This window comes from Conger conger, chromosome 11 (genome assembly GCF_963514075.1).
Source record: "Conger conger chromosome 11, fConCon1.1, whole genome shotgun sequence".
Lineage (NCBI taxonomy): Eukaryota > Metazoa > Chordata > Actinopteri > Anguilliformes > Congridae > Conger > Conger conger.
The window spans coordinates 10696728-10714227 of NC_083770.1; the positions used below are offsets into that span (position 1 = coordinate 10696728).

The following is a 17500-nucleotide window of genomic DNA, read 5'->3' on the forward strand; positions in this document are numbered from 1 at the left end:
AGCCTTTGTGATAGTGAGCCTCAATTATTTCCGTCTGCTTAGAAGCAGGTTTTTACGTATCGTGGGTTTTACCGTTATGTCTTGTCAAACACAGGAAATCCTGGAGGCATGTGTAATTCACTTTGAAGTGAATTTAGCGTTGGAATCTGACCCATACTGAAAGATCCAGTACACAGGACCAGGAAAACGTGGACCTCTATTTCTCTTTAAAATAGGCCTATGATTTTTATTATGGTTTCTTCTTTTAGATTATCACTGATGACAGTTTTTATTTGCATTATTTTCACATCCTCTTTAGAGCGTAGAATAAGAAGATACCTGTAAATGCAACAGTACCAATGGGCCACTTATAGTAAAACCTCTCATTATTAACGAGGTTTTCAGTTAATTTCAAATGGCAATGGTGGAATATATTTCCAATCATTTAGTTCCCCAGACACAAAAAATCTGGGACGAGACACTTGGGTCTGATGCCAGATTGCAGATTTTTTTTACATTATTCATTACTCTAAATATGTCACTTAAATTACTATTCTATACTTCAGTCTAGTACACTCTGTGTAACTTATCTTTTAGTTAGCATGTTATGAATGGGGAATCTAGGCTTGGTTGGTAGACTGAAGAGGAACCTGTTCTGGTGTACACCAAGTACCCAAATAGCTGTAACCCCCCCCCCCCCCCACCACCACCACCACCACACACAAACACACACACAATGGCTGGACATGGCCGGCGTGTCTTCTGATGTTACTAAAAAACCCTAAAAGTAAACATCCCTGTACTAAAAAAAATGCATCCTCCTTTCCTCCATCCTCCACTACGGCTTCCTATCTGAAAGTATGGGGGAAGGAAACGAATGGAGCAAAGAAGGATGCTTTTTTTGAGTATCGGGATGCACCCCGCAACTGCTCAGTCACGTGGTCTTGAGGCATTGACACGCCCCTTTCAGGTTATCTGAGAGTTATATGTCTTCAGCTGATGCTTTTCAAAGTGACTTACAATTGATTAGACTGAGCAAGAGACAGTCCCCCCAACAGCTGTGCGGTTCTTATTGTGGCTACACCGGGGATCGAACCACTGACCTCATGGACCACCATCATATACCCAGTCATCTACCTTAACCACAAGGCTACAGGGTGCCCCTACAGGGAATCATAAAATGAGACACAACATTGATGGACCCATGTGCTATCACATTTCAGGATGGATTCCAAAATGTTTCCTTATATTCAAGAGGCATGGATTGATGATTTTACAGACTGCAGATCTGCATTGGAGTCAGTATTACTATGAATGTGAATGATTTGATGCAGATCTGCATTGGGATCAGTATTACTGTAAATGTGAATGATTTGAAGCAGAACCGCATTGGCATCAGTATTACTGTAAATGTGAATGATTTGCAGTAGATCCATGTTTGTCTGTATTAAATGTAAATTATTTTGAATAAATCAACATTACAGCAAATATTAAATGTGAATGATTGGGGGGAAATCCATTATCAGTATTACTGTACATAAGCAGTGCTCAGTGGTGTGTAGCAACCCTGTGTTTAGATCAGTGATTGACTAGCTGGGCCTCGCAACCATGGTTACAATGCAATCTGACCAATGGCTGATGACCTAAACCACCTGACAATGCAGGCCAATATTCCCCAAAACGGTGTGTGTGTCATGTACCTGAAATACTTTAACACCTTTAAAGCTCATGCAGATTTGTAACCATGTTATTGTAACATAGTTGAGCAGGTTCCATGCAGAGTGAAGCCTACAGACTTGCAAGTGTGCTGAAAGAACCCCATTACCTAAAGTTACACTGGAATCCTACACACACTCACGCACACTCTCCCTCTCTCTCACACACACACACACACACACACACACACACACACGCTCTCTCACATACCCAGCATACTGCCAGGCATTTGGGCTGTTTGAACAACAGTGGCTCCCTGATGGTAAACTGCCCCATATTAGCATAATGAGCCCAGCTTTACTGAAGGGGAGAGGAGAAAGCATCAGCATGGACACAGAAGCCATATTTGGTTAAAGCCAGCCCATTCAGGGAAACAGACTTACAGAGAGCCTGAGACACACAAGTAGCACACTGTCTACAATCTCTCCAAACTTTTAATGGCACTTACAACAGCTGGCAGCCACAACACATTCTCCACCATACTTTTCTCCAGACAGCCGTGGATGACGATAATTACGGTCTGATGAAATGATAATTACGTGCTTTGTGAGGTAAGGATGATTACCTCTTCTCCCAAAGGCTATGAATGGTCCCCTGCCGCCTTTCAGCCAATGAGATTGCAGTGAGTGCCACTGTGGTTTTCAGCTGCTGAGCTCACAGTGCTGTACTGTTGAGGTTCTTCAGCCAATGAGAGAACAGTGCTGCATCATTGTCACCGTGACACTGCTGATAAAAAGCAGTCACGATCAGGAGTCAACACTATAAATCATGCCCTTTATTTCAATTAATCCACAGATGTGATGTGCCTCAAAAATACAGTGAAACCGCACAATACAAACGGTTTAATTAGCCATATTTCTTGCTCATCCATCAAAGTGCGGAATTGCATTACATCACTGTCCAATTGCCCTCTTTACTTGTTTAGAAATTTTTTAAAAATACTCATAATCAAGCGCCGTGGCCAAACGACCATGTTTAAATGAAGTGCCTTGAACCAGGTGGGCGATGATATGGTTATGCATTTGATCCTCCATTACAGTGCAGTTCTGAAAGGGATGAGCACTTAAGCCCTAACATGTTTGGGGAAAATCACCTGGAAATTGCATCATGAAAAGCACAGCAGTGCTCAGATGTTAGGTGCTGAGGGCTGAAGGGATGCAGGGTAAGTCTAGACCTTTGGCTGTGCCTATGAGGGGAGTTTCAATCTCAGCAGAAAGAGACCGGTGTATGATGGAAACAACCCTCCCAAACATTAATCATCATGAAGAATTAGCACAGATTTAATAAAAATCTGACATCATTTGGAAGAATGGGTGCATTCTGAGAGTGATATCTCTTCATGGTAATTTGACAGGTATTGTTCCTTGCGGGCGGCCCAAGTAGACCCAAGGAGCAAGCACCGAGCTGCACTGCACTTTACAACTAATTTAAAATAAAATATCCTCTGTCTGTTGTTCCTGAAAAATGAATAATCCAATCTAACCAGAAGGAGAGTGCCAGTTTATGGATAAGCAGCAGCACTCTTGTCTAAGAGTGCTAGAGACCAGCCCTGGCCACAGTACTGCAGATGAGATCAGGAAGTTATTGCACAGAGCCCTTCAGATAAACAAACCAGAGGGTCTCTGAAAGGCCAGTCCAATACAACCCTGGTACAGTAAACCATGCCAAGCACAATCAGCACAAATAAACCTAGTAACTATTCAAAGCGTTACACATTACAGAAATGCAATTCAAGCCATTAGAATGAGTAATATAGCAGAGTTGCCAACTCTCACGCTTTCAGGCTCTGTATGATGCCCTCACATTGGGATTTTTTTTTTTTTCAATATCAAATGCTAAAAATGCTATTTATTGCGGAGGGGAGCATTTAATCTCACGCCAAGGCAGCCCTGAAAGTTGGCAGCTCTGATTATGGGCGGCTCTGTAAATATACTGTATACCGGAAGCATGATGGGGTAACTGACACGAGTCTAGCAGAGTTTAAACCAAGAGACTCACCTGCAAAATCACCTGCACCTGTTCCAGTTGCAATGCAGTTCTAGGGGGTTAGACTCTTGCTAAGTTGGTTGTGAATTCCACGTGAATACTTCCCACTACAACAGGGGCCCGAGGTTCCATTGGGATACTTCCCATTGGGATACTTCCCATTGGTCTCATTAATAATATATACAACCCATGGCCCTGGAAGAAAATGAGCTGGGCCTAGGTAGTGGAGCAGTAGCACTCTGATTTTTGGACAGCAGTGATTGTAGCAAGGCAGTCAGTAGTCTGAGCAAACAGCTCTTTCAACTACAGTCCGGTTCTTTGTTGAAAGCTTTTCCTGTCTTTTAGTAATTACTGTGGATCCCAGTCAAGGGCGTTTCAGTTGGTTTGTGTCATGTGTCATATTCTCACCATAGCCTGCAGGTACAGAATTTACACCATTGCATTAACGGTCTCCCTGTTAAACATATAACACTGCATGACATTAGATTCCCTTGTGTCAGAACATTGTCATAAAAAGCAAATGTATTCATCTGCTACAATGATTTACTATAATAGACAATTGGGTATTTATATTGTGAAATTGAACACATATAATGCCACCTAGTGACCTGTTTGAATGCAGCTGAATGTTAGGAAAAGCTTACAGAAATATTTCATATTTATCATATACAATACCATTCCAAGGTTTGGGGGTCACCTTGACTCTTCTGATTTCATATTTTATTTTCTCTGTTTGTAATCAAACAATTCATACGTGGAAAAGCGCAGACTCAGAGCTTTTATTAAAGTTTTAGTATCGCTTGTAGGAGAACCTGAAAATAAGATATGCAGACTCTGATGATGTTGCCAGGCATCAGGAAGCCATGGCATGCAAAGCATATGCAAGCAAATACAAACATATAAAAAGTGCTGTAATTACTTCACGATGAAAATAAAATGTATAAAAATACCCGTTCATAAAAGCTGCGCTTTGGCCACGTATGATTGTTTGATTACAAACAGAGAAAATAAAACGTAAAAATCTGAAAAAACGGCAATAAGATAAAGTGACCCCAAACTTTTGAACCGTAGTGTCTACATAATTTTTTTCAGCGTTCATTTTTTTTGTTGTCATACATTGGCTCACTGGAACCACCTCAGTTGTCCGCCTGTTCTCGCTTTCCTTTTCCATGCGGCGACTCCCCTCCCCGGTTCCAAACGTCACTTTGTCAGGCGTGGATGGTGTCGATAATAAAATTACATGTGGGGATTCGAGGGGAAGGGGAGGAAAAGGGAAGGGAAATCATTTCTGCTATCAAAACACTGAAGCAAGACAATTTCAAAAGATTGTTTTCGTCGGATCCGTCCTGAGCAACAGTCGTTACCACCCAGAGACGTATATTTTTTTTCTTGGTTCTCCAGCTGATAACTGTATTCCTGTCTAGCGGATTGGAGTGAAAGTCCGCCATATTCTACTTTACCACGCCCGGGAGTCGAGCTATTGGGGGGGTGGGGTGGGGGGGGAGGAAAGCCCATGTATTTATTTATGTATTTTTGTCCGGATACGCAAACGGGAACGGATTTGGGAAATTACATATAGCATAATTAAAAAGAAATAAAGCAGGCAAAGAAGATTATAAAACAACCAGCAAGAATGAAAATACTTAACAGGATCACGTAGGGAGGCTACAGAGGCTAATGCTAAAAAGGATCTGTTGCTCAAATTGAGAAGGAAAAGCTGATTAGGTCTTTTAGGGTTTTAGTCGGGATTGACGGAGTGTTAGGACATTGTTTTGTCTGCAGAGTGCTAGAAAGTTAAACGAAAAGGGGGGTGGGGGTTAACTATTAGGCTACAGAAATACATCTTTTTCGTTTTCCACCTATGCACTCTTGTAATCGCGAACGTGTCCATGTTTTTTTCCGGCAGCTGGACTGAGGTGCATCTTCCTAACCCTTGACAAGGATTTTGATCTTTTGTTTTTAATTTCACTTCCTTTTGATACTGAAAACATCAGAACAACAAGACCATCTACAGCGAGCGGTTCCTTCTTTTTTGTGGAAAGAATGACCCTGGAGTCCATCATGGCGTGCTGCCTGAGCGAAGAGGCGAAAGAGGCGAGGCGGATCAACGACGAGATCGAAAGGCAGCTCCGCCGGGATAAGAGGGACGCACGCCGGGAACTCAAGCTACTGCTGCTGGGTAGGCGCTTCCATTCCGGAGCCATAATGAAATCATTTCCATCGGAGGGCAATAGCGGGTTATTACTCAACATTTAAATAAAACCGAGCGCCATGCAAATTAGGTGGTTTAAAGGAAACACGGTGTGTGATTTGGCGACGCGTAGCCTATACAGCTACGTTATTCACTTAATTCATTTAATAAATAGATATTTGTCCTTCCGTCCCCTCTCCCGTCATTGATTGTTACGCTTCTTTTCCAAACAAGTATGAATTAGCAGGTGGTTTCCGCCCTTATTCAGAAAAAGGCCAAAGTCTGGGATTTTATTGGTGGCAGTTGGGTGAAACTGTGCCAGAAATCTGTGTACTCCGCAAAGGTTCACTGCTTTTTCATAGCATAAACATTCGTCTTTAAAGTTATTTTGTGAATGTACATAAATCTTCCACGAGATTTAAAGAATCTGGGTTTAGTAATATCTTACTTTCACTATGTGAGTCGGTGAAACGAGTTTCGTCTTCGTTCAGTTTCTGTTCAGAAAATATTAAACAAACAAACGTGTGCTTTACGATCACCCGCCAGTGCCTGGAGTTATGGAAATATTCGTCTGTCAGCAGTCGGGGGAGGCTAACTAGAGCAAATGTTTGCTAACATCCACGTGCACGTTACACGTCTTTAATGTAAGTGAAAACACAGTAGCCTAATGGATTACCAAGAAGGGGGGAAAAAAACAAATGGGTAATGGCAAAGACCTCTGAAACTTTTCTCCTCTTGTTTTGGAAACACTGACAAAGTAGCTCCGAGTCGTACACAACATCGTTTACGGTCAGCGCTCTTTCTGATCTTCAGACTGTTCGGAGTCAATATGACAGATTAATGCCACACTGTTGCACCCAGGCGCGTGTGCTGCGTGGCGCACCTTTAATTCCATACACTTCCGCCAAGATTCACAAGGATAGACGAACGGTAATTTTGGTCATTTCAAATAAGGCTATTAATAACCATTGAATTAATATTTTAGACATGTAATTGATAATTGCCATGCAGTGTCAGCCAGTTCTGGCGATATATTTCATTGATGCTTCAGAGCTAGTTTATTGCAGGCCTTAACACACGTGTTCGATATTGATATGTAAGAAGTTTACATTAATAATGTAATGATTTTATCTGTGTGACAACCTCTTTTTGGTCCAAAATTAATTGAAATGAAAATGAATTGTGCGGACACAGGACTAAGCCACAAAGAGGAGATTATCTGAGTGGGCATTGGTGCTAAAGACCACGCGAAGGCCTCCAAGTGCAGGTCCACATGAGGGATTTGATGTAGATACACATAGGCCTCCTGGTGCAGGTCCATATTGGTGTTTTGATGTGGATACACATAGGCCTCCTGGTGCAGGTCCACATTGGCAATTTATATTAATTATAACTCATTGTATACCTACAACTAAGTAGAAAAGTATCCAAATTTGGCAAAAACCAACCAAACCCCCCCCCCCCCCCCCCTTATATTGTATCATTGATTAATTTGGTTTTACAACATTCTGAATTGAGATAGATATCAGTACGATAGCTTGGGCCAACTGCTTGAAGGCATTTCGTCTTTCTGGTAACATTCATAACTTAAAAAACCAAAAGAAAATCATAACGGACATCGGATGGGTATCTATCTCGGAGATCCCTTATTGGGCTTTGCAAGGTTCAGCTCCACTCCTGTGAGGGAAACTAGTGAATGACTCAGCATCTCAGTCCATGAACCAAACACATAGACTTAGTGGGACTGCAATCTTATTGGAAGCCCCATATAAGGTAAATTCTCCATCAGTCCCTATATTCTTTGGGAGAATTGGATCACAGCACATGCACTATAAATGGATACACAATCGAACATTTTTGCAAAAACTACAAAGTGTTTTTTGCAGGTAAATGCATCCATCCTTAACCGTATACTTGTAATTTCTGCTTGTTTGAAACTGAGGAGTGGCCCATGACAATGAGAACACCATCTTGTAGATCAGGGATTTAAAATTAGAATACCAGGGGGCCCTAGTGTCAGCTGTTTTTTGGGTTAATTTGTGTTTTGAATTAGAATAATTTTTTGGCTAAAGAGCCTGTTGCTCATGTTTGGGATTTTCATGTCTCAGATTTTATACATTTTGATTCAAAGCAAAGAAATGGTAAATTCTTGAGTGGCCAAGTGACCATGCCTTTTTTTGTATGCTGAAGAGAAAACTGAAGGGGACTAGCCCCCAAATCAAGCATGGGCTAAAGATGGCTGCAATACAGGCCTGGCAGAGCATCACCTGAGGAGACACCCAGCAACTGGTGATGTCCATGAATCACAGACCTCAAGCAGTCATTGCAGTACATTACATTACTATACATTAAAGGCATTTGGCAGATGCTCTTATCCAGAGCGACGTACAGTTGATTAGACTAACCAGGAGACAGTCCTCCCCTGGAGCAATGCTGGGTTAAGGGCCTTGCTCAAGGGCCCAACGGCTGTGTGGATCTTATTGTGGCTACAGTGGGGATCGAACCACCAACCTTATGGCGTCCTAGTCATGTACCTTAACCGCTAAGCAAAGGATATGCAACAAAATACTAAAAACAAAATCTCAAATTGTGGAGTACAGAGGCAAATAAATAAATGATGGGTCTTTGTCCAAACATTATGGAGGGCAATGTAGGGCTTTAATTGGCTGCTGACTGAAGGAAACCAGAAAAACAAAAAAAAGTGTTTTTTCAGAGTTGATGATCCCCATAGGAAACACATTAGTGCTGTTTGGTAATGCAGCCTGCAACTAGCTAGTAGCTAATGTTTGCCGTGGAACAGCTGTATGGGTTATACAGCTTTATGGTCTGAGGAAGGGTGAGAGGACTTTGCTGAAGGCCCTGGCTCTCTTGGTCTCCATCATGAATGGGTGATGGAGGTACTTAGCTAAACCATCAGGTGACCTTTCATCAAGTCACTTCCTGTCGAGACAATGAAATCATTGAAAGAGTGGACACTGGAGCTGTCCAGCCCCCGCCCAGTACTGCCCTGGTGCATTATGGGAGAATACATTTGCCCAGAGGAGTGGGATTTACTATTGCATATGTAAATTGAGTAAACTGCATGAGAAAGTCGTTAAGTAGGTACAAGGTTTCTCTAAATGTAGTGTTGATGATATCCGGGTATCCGGGTATTTCCAGGTTTTCACTGTGTGTGTGGGCATGCCTGAAACCACTGTGTCCTCGAAACATGTTCCGTCTACTAAACGTACTGCAGACTGTCTGACGCATCCTACAACATCGTTAGACGTTTGCCCTTGTAAGAAAAAGCCCCCGTCCCTTCCTCGATGATCTTTTGGGCTGTGATTGGACCCAAATGTGGCTTCGCCTCTTCTACTCAGTGGAATCTCCTAAAAAGTATGCTTTACTTCCAGAAAACCCCAGAAATAAGTATATTAGAGTACACCACAATGAAAAATTCCACTTACTTAACAACTTCCGTCCAGTGTACAGTGTATGTCTGCTTTCGGGGGCACATTGTGTACTAATATAAGTAGGCAGTATGTTTAGTCGATAACACATATTTTGAGGATACGGTAGTTGGCTGTCTGTTTTGGACGCGGCTGAAGTAAGGAGCGGTGGGGGGGGGGCGGAATGATGGAAGAGTGGCGTCTGGTTCAGAGGCCTGGTTTTGCGCTTGAATGAGCTGGAAGGAGCTCATTTAAGCTGTTCTGGAATATTCCTATTCGGCAGATTTCCGAATGGAGCCCTCACTCGGACAGCGATGTTCTCTCAGCCCTGTCTGAGAGGGGCGATAGGAACGCTTAACGCAACGCTACAATGGCCTGTCCCCACTATCTTCCCTCTCGATCCATTTGTGTTTAATTGGAGCGATTTCCCCCTGGCTGACGCTGCCTGAGTGTTTGGCGAGGTTAGGTTTGTGAGAAGCGGTGCGGAACGACGGCCCGGCGCTGTAGCCGCGTGTGTTATTAGAACGGCGAAGTCCTTCAGCCTGTCTCAACTTTCACTTGAGCTCTCCACAGTCCTCCTGCTGTCACGGTGGCTGTTCCACTTCCTGGAGTGCGGCCGGGGTGTTGGGCTGTGAGTGTCTGTCTGAGTGGATGATTTGGGAAGGGGGTCACACTGAGCTCTTAAGAGATCCTGTGTGAAGAGGTCCTGTGTGTCTCTGGGTAGCGCTGATCCCATCGGTGTACTATGTCAGCATGGATATTGCTGGCTGTGTCAGATGTGACCAGACTGGCCAGCTGTTAAAGCGTTCCTTTCCACTGGATCACGGACGTGGATGGCTCATGCCAGTCAATTATTCAATCAGTCAATTAATCCGCTCGTCCGATGAATCCATCAGTCAGTCCGATTAATCAGTCAAGTCAGTCTAGTTTATCCATCATTCAGTCAAATGGATTCATCTCCTTTGGCCTTTGCTGTGTGCTGTTGCTGGTGCATTATGGGGGATCCTCACTGTGAGGAACCTCTATACTGGTCTTCTGGAATAAACCTCTCTTCCTATCACCATGGCGACCTGTGCTTCTTTAACCCCACAACACCTGAACTTGCACACTCGCACGCACGCATGTGAATCAGCTTGTATATACATGCTTTTTGGATCTCTATGATGTCACTGTAGATGTAAACGGTGTCACGTATAGATGGGGCTGAGGTGGCCTGTGAGCGGTAGGGTCAGTTCTGCAAATTCCACACGGTTATAAGCACGACCCTGGACTTTGAGAGGCAGGTGATTCACAGCGAGCACACAGGCACATTCCAAAAGTATGATCTTATTCTCAGAACTCTCGCAGTTCCCTGGAACTCAGAAATGATGTCATACATTAATGGAATACCTCTAAGGTATGGTGCTATACTCAAATGGAATGTCTCTAAATGATGATGTCATACACTAATGGAATATTTTGCGTCTGGTGTTGGACACAAATGGAAGCTGTAGCTCTCTGCTCTCTCTCTAGAGGACCGCTGCTTCCCGAAAGCTTAGACTGGGCCAAATGTATTTCACGCCTTGCCACTCTTTACTGCTAGCTACTTCGATTATAATCGCAAGGGTTTCTGTTTGCCATCTGTGTATGGAACACTCGTCCCATTCTGTTCTACAAAGTACTGTCTTTCAGAATATCTCCTGGATCTGGAGCCTTCAGACAAAGATAATGTTTCAGGGGTAACATTTAGGGTCTGTAGACTGACTCTAGATCAGTTGTTGGCAGGAAAAAGCACCCGAAGCCCATGCCTTATTCAGAAAGAGCAGTTGTCGGTATATATTAGCACTTGAGCCAGTACTTGAGTCTACTGAAGTTGGCACATAAGCTAAATGGTTTGGTGCTGGCTGGGACCAAAATCTTCCCCCATACATTACAATGGGGCTGAATGTGTCACAGCCCACATTAAGGCAGAGCTGGACCGTATGCTAGTTGCCCATCTTTTGTTTTTTTGCTTTTATGACTCGCCCCCCTGACCCTGTGTGCTGCCCCCTGACGACCTGCAATGCTGCCGAAATCCTGGCTCCTTCTGTCTGACCCCTGACCCCCGACTGTGTTCTGTTCTCAGGTACTGGAGAGAGCGGGAAGAGCACTTTCATCAAACAGATGCGCATCATCCATGGCTCGGGATACACGGAGGAGGACAAGCGCGGCTTCACTAAGCTGGTTTTCCAGAACATTTTCACCGCCATGCAGTCCATGATCCGCGCCATGGAGACCCTCAATATTCCCTACAAATACCCACACAACAAGGTAAACCACACCCCCTCAATATTCCCTACAAATACCAACACAAGGTAAACCATACCTCCTCAATATTCCCTACAAATACCAACACAACAAGGTAAACCATACCTCCTCAATATTCCCTACAAATACCAACACAACAAGGTAAACCATACCTCCTCAATATTCCCTACAAATACCAACACAACAAGGTAAACCATACCTCCTCAATATTCCCTACAAATACCAACACAACAAGGTAAACCATACCTCCTCAATATTCCCTACAAATACCAACACAACAAGGTAAACCATACCTCCTCAATATTCCCTACAAATACCAACACAAGATAAACCACACCCCTCAATATTCCTTAGAAATACAAGTACTAACACAACTAACTCATCTCCCTCAAAATGGCCGGCAGCTAAGCCCAAGAATGAGAGTGCCGTTTGCTCTGCATGGAGGGTTGGGGGTGACAGCAGTTTGTGCTGTAGTTACAGGAAACCATGACTGTGATACAGTATCTACTGTGGGACAGCTATGCCTAATCACTTCCTGTTTGGTACTTCCTGTAGGGCATGTGTGAACTAACTCCTCCCATTTATTCCCAGAGGTGGGCATGGCCTCAGTGTGTGGGACCACTGTTATAGTCCAGCTGCAGCCAATAAGAGTGATTTACTGGAGTGACTTTCTGTAAAACGGCTGTGCTGTCTGACCAACAGGCTGGTCTATCAGCATGAGGAGAGAAACAGTTTCACAGGAAACATACCATATTACTTTGAATTATTTTATTTGAAGGGACGCCCTTATCCGCAGTTTTTACTGTGTTATTTTTAGAATGGCATATTTACCCTACTGGTAGTGGGCACAGCTGGTGCAGCTGTTCGTACATGAAAAGGGAACTCGCAAACCTACGGCCAATCCCAGTTCTGTTGAGAAAATAAATGTATAAACAACACACAGGACATGTCTAATCTTGTTCTGTGATAACTGGTCAGCGTGGTGAGAATGAGAGTTGAGAAGCAGACGCACCCAGGCGAAAGGTTTGGCTGTTCTGGTCGTGTGCAGCTGCAGTTTTTGGTATTTTACTGACTGCAGGAGATGCACATCTCTGCTATAGGAGAAATGTGAACACTTGGTCCCACCTCATGGGAAATGCACAAATGGCCAATATGGAATTTAATTCCAGAGGTTAATTACACTCAGTGAGCATTTTATTCGGTATTTATTAGACTTATTTTTTCTGCTGCTTTAGCTTATGCCCTTAAAGGTTTGACGTGTTGTGTTCAGAGATGCTCTTCTGCATACCACTGTTGTCATGCGTGGTTATTTGCATTACTGTCACCTTCCTGTCAGCTTTGACCAGTCTGGCCATTCTCCTCTGACCACTCTCCTCTGACCACTCTCATTAACAAGTGTTTTTGCCACTGGATGTTTTTTTCCGCACCATTCTCTGCAAACTCTAGAGACTGTTGTGTGTGAGAATCCCAGGAGATGAACAGTTTCTGAGATACTCAACCACCCTGCCTGGCACCGTCACTTAGATCACATTTCTTCCCCATTCTGACATTTGGTCTGAACAACAACTGAATCTCTTGACCACATCTGCATGCTTTTATGCATTTAGTTGCTGCCACACGATTGGCTGGTTAAATATTTCCGTTAATGCGCTGGTGTACAGGCCTACCTAATAAATTGCTTGCTCACTGAGTGTATGTTGTTCTGTAAGAGTGTTTGGAGACCGGCGGAGGATACTGTTGGTTTGGTGTGCAGTTCTGCTATCGGCAGAGCTTTATAGCTATCCATCTGCTGGTTTGTGTGGCTGCGCTGTGGGTCTGTTTGGTGATGTTAGGTTCTTTAGGTTCTGTAGGTCCGTTTGGTTCTGTGAGGTTCTTTTGGTTCTGTGAGGTCCTTTTGGATCTGTGAGGTTCTTTTGCTTCTGTAGGTCCTTTTGGTTCTGTGAGGTCCTTTTGGTTCTGTGAGGTTCTTTTGGTTCTGTGAGGTTCTTTTGGTACTTTGAGGTCCGTTTGGTGCTGTGGGTTCCTCTCAGCACAGGGCTCTGGTTGAGTTTCTTCTGCTCCGATATCGATCGTGTGAAAGGGCTGTGGCTGCTGGCAGTGGCAGGGCCCTTCGCTAACAGCGCATTAATAATTTAACGGCCAGTTGGAAATGACTCTTCCACAGTCGGTCTGAGCTCAGGCGCTCTCTCGGAGAGAGAGGTGCAGCGGAGAGTGCGCCCTGAGTTCTGCTCGAAGACGAGGCGCGAAAGCACTCCCCAAAATCGCTGTGTACAAAATTCTGAAACTGACTTCAAGCTCACAACTTGACGACCGTTATCTGAAATGTTACCATCATTTTGGAGGGAACTGTATGCAGGAGAATGTACGGTGGTTTGCCCACTTCCTGGTTTTCTCTATCATTTCATGTTGGTCCAACTGAACAGTTTCAGATCTTTAGACAAAATGTATTATCAGACAAAGGGAAACCGAGTAAACACGGAACATGTTTTTAAAAGATTGAACTTTTTTACTTTATTGAAAATGGTTATCAAACACCCATATCGGTTTTTGAATGCTCTCCTGTTGGAGAGCTGTAGGGCCAGCCCATCCTCCATTCAAATGAACAGAAACAGGCGTATAAAAATGTGAGATTAATTAAATGTGTAGCTTCATCCAAGTGGGTAAAGTGTGGAGTGTGTTGTCGTGGATGAGAGACCGGATTAGACCGGAACAGGAAGCCTGACCATATATGGCATCCCGTTGTGCCGCTTCTGTCAGTCCTGGAATGTTGTCTGCACTGCTCCCTGGGGCAACCAATCGTGATGCGTGTCTGAAATCTGCTGTCCATTCAGGAGCGAGAGTGTCCCCCCCATGTGCTAGCAGAGGTTCTCTGTGAATGAAACTGCAGCTGACCTGCACTACAACAGAGACACGGTGACCACACCCACCTCACCCTTGGAAGGCACCGAATAAAAATAAACAAATTTTAACCATGTGACCCGGTTGGAGTGGGGGAGGGGAGAGCGGGGCGGGGTGTCACGCGGTTCCATTCATGTCGAATGCAGGCACCGAATTACAGGGAATTAACCATTTCCGTGGCAACAGGCGAATATGTGCATTCACTGTCCCTCCGTAAATAATGGACAGTTTAAAATGGCATTCCCTCCTTTAAGCTTATAGCAACAATGGGTGGTATGCAGTTCAGACATATCCAGTCAGTTACAGACTACACAACCGCAATATTTACTGTCAGGTCCAGAATTATTGGTACCCTTGATGAAAATTAGTAAAAAAGGTTGTAGAAAACAAATAATACCATTACTCAGATATATTGTAATTTTCTAACATGTGGAAAATTTTTTACTTTATTAATGATTCAATGGAATCGACCAAAATGACACATTTTTGAAATTATACATTTCTTTCCAAAAAAAAAAAATTGGCACCCCTGTTTTTAGTACTTGGTGCAGCCTCCCCTGGCAAGGATAACGGCACTGAGCCTATTTCTATAATGTTTAATAAGGCTGGAGAACACATCTGGAGGGATCTTGGACCAGTCCTCCATGTAGAACCTTTCAAGATCCTTCATATCCTCAGGTTTGCACTTATGGACTGTCCTCTTCAATTCAGACCACATGTTTTTGATAGGGTTTAAGTCCAGAGACTGAGATGGCCATTGCAAAACATTGATTTTGTTTTCACAGAACCATTTCTGTGTTAATTTTGAAGTATGCTTGGGGTCATTGACTTGTTGGAAGGTCCACCTACGGCCAAGTCTCAGCTTCCTGGCAGAGGCAACCAGGTTTTTGGCTAAAATGTCCTGGTACTTGGTGGAATTCATTATACCATTGATCTTATCAAGAGCCCCTGGACCACTGGCAGCAAAACAGCCCCAAAGCATCAATTATCCACCACCATATTTGACGGTAGGTATGAGGTGCTTTTCCTTGTATGCATCCCTTTTTTGATACCAAACATGGTACATGGACGGTGTACATGACCAAAAAGTTCTAATTTTGGTCTCATCTCACCATAGCACCCTGTTCCTGTCATAGTTCCAATGACGTTTCGCCAGATGCTTGAATTTGTTGGTTGCTCTCAGTAAGGGCTTTCTTCGTGCAACCCTTCCAAAGAGCCTGTTGGTATGGAGTCTTATGGTTAATTTTGAGACTTTGTGACCCCAAGACACAACTAAAGGCTGCAGTTCTTCAACTGAGGTCCTTGGGCTCTTCTTTGCCTCCCTCACTGTGCCTGGGGGCAACATGCACTTGCGTCCTCTTCCTGGCAAGTTTGCAACTGTTCCAGATGTTTGAAACTTTCTGATTATTGCCCTAACAGTGGTTAGTGGTATGTTTACCGGTTAAGTATTTTTTTGTACCCATTACCTGACTTGTGTAGGTCAACAACAACCTGTCTCTTTTGATTTGACAATTCTTCGACTTTCCCCATGGTGATGGATGACAAAGGGATATTACATGTGTGTTACCTCATTTTTATACCCTAGGAAACAGGAAGTGATGGAAGGCCATGATACAGTTCCTTAAGACTGAGATTAACTTAAATAAGTAAAATTTTACTGCAGATTTTACTTTGTTTGGTTTTATTTAAAAATAATCTTTAAGGGTGCCAATAATTCTGACTCTTACATTTTCCATAAAAAATAGTATTACTCAATAAAAATAAAATAAAAATGAGAAAAATTGTATTGGGATAAAGTATATAGTTTTCCCATATATTTGGACATATAATATAGCTCATTATCTATGTTGTTTATTTTATACAGCCTTTTTCGCTCATTTTCATCAAGGGTGCCAATACTTCTGGCCCTGACTGTATGTATGCGTTACACGTGAATCTATCAATCATCTGTTCAGAAATAATTTGATTGTTTCTGCCTTCAGTTTTCCACTCAGAGGGAATGTTAGTAAGGAAGCATTACCTTTGCTCCACTGACATGGCTGAACTACTTTTTTGAAGTCCCTCGGAATGGGCTTGTCTTTGTAGCTTCATGTTTTGTATCAGTTCCCCCTTCTAAAACAGTGGAATCTTATCCTTCTGGTGAAATAAAGAAAAAAGTTATTAAACTTCAACCAATCTAGAATTTTTCTTAAAGCTGAACAGCTCAGTAAACGCACAAACTTCGGAGAAAATGAAGCGATAGTTTGAAGAGTAGGCGTTTTTAAAATTTTCAAAAGTCACTGATCTAGAACTCCATTGCTTTCAATAACCAGTAGTGATAATTTTATCTGCATTACAATGTTCAGTTAAGAACAATCAAATCACATTTTGGAGATCTTATACCATGAAGGGTTAAGAGTAACGCAGACTCTGTGCTTCTCTGGAAGTGATGTTTATCGCCTGTTAAACCTTGACAAATCAGCACTTCAGATCATGTGAAGGCTGAGGGATTCTGGGAAATGTGAGAGGGATTGCAAGTGTCTCCATCTCGTTTCCTCACTCTGGCAGATAAATCTGCTCGGCTAGTTACCGAACGTTAGCGCGCTGACAATGCACACCGCTTTGGTTTGTCGGGAAGCCAGTGGGAGAGTCAGGACCTACACACTGGATCCTGTGGTCTCGCCTTCCCTCAGCCAATCAGAGAGGAGAGGGAAGCTCAGGGAACCAATGACATGTGCTGGGTGGGGCTACATTCCAGTCTCCACACTGGGGAGTTATTAAGCTGAGTTCTCCATTCTGCTGTTCTGAGCGCACTGCAAGTGTGTCTGCTCCTCCACGTTTAGACTTTTAGCTGACGCGGATTCTTCATCTTCGTTTTAATCTTAATCTTCTTGTAGTGCGCCCTGGGATTTTTGGATTATGAGCGTCGTATAAGAGCTCACTATGTTGTTCCCTGTGTTTCACTTATATAATTATTAATATAGCTATATTCATGCGTTTTACTTGCTTTTCCAAGCTGTTGGTCTGCCTCCTTTGT

At 43.3% G+C, this 17500-nt stretch overlaps 1 protein-coding gene across 3 annotated transcripts in view; it reads left to right on the forward strand.

Moving 5' to 3' along the window:
* The first annotated feature begins 4828 nt into the window (after window positions 1–4828).
* Window positions 4829–17500, forward strand: part of LOC133140174 (guanine nucleotide-binding protein G(q) subunit alpha) — a 25935-nt gene continuing 13263 nt past the window's right edge. The window contains exons 1-3 of one of the 3 annotated variants that reach the window (XM_061259803.1): window positions 4829–5056; window positions 5588–5860; window positions 11405–11589. In XM_061259803.1, coding sequence (XP_061115787.1) covers window positions 5725–5860; window positions 11405–11589 — 321 coding nt within the window. In that variant the 5' untranslated portion in view covers window positions 4829–5056; window positions 5588–5724. Of the gene's footprint in view, window positions 5057–5184; window positions 5861–11404; window positions 11590–17500 lie in introns of those variants that run through there. The other 2 variants (XM_061259801.1, XM_061259802.1) reach the window with 2 other exon arrangements.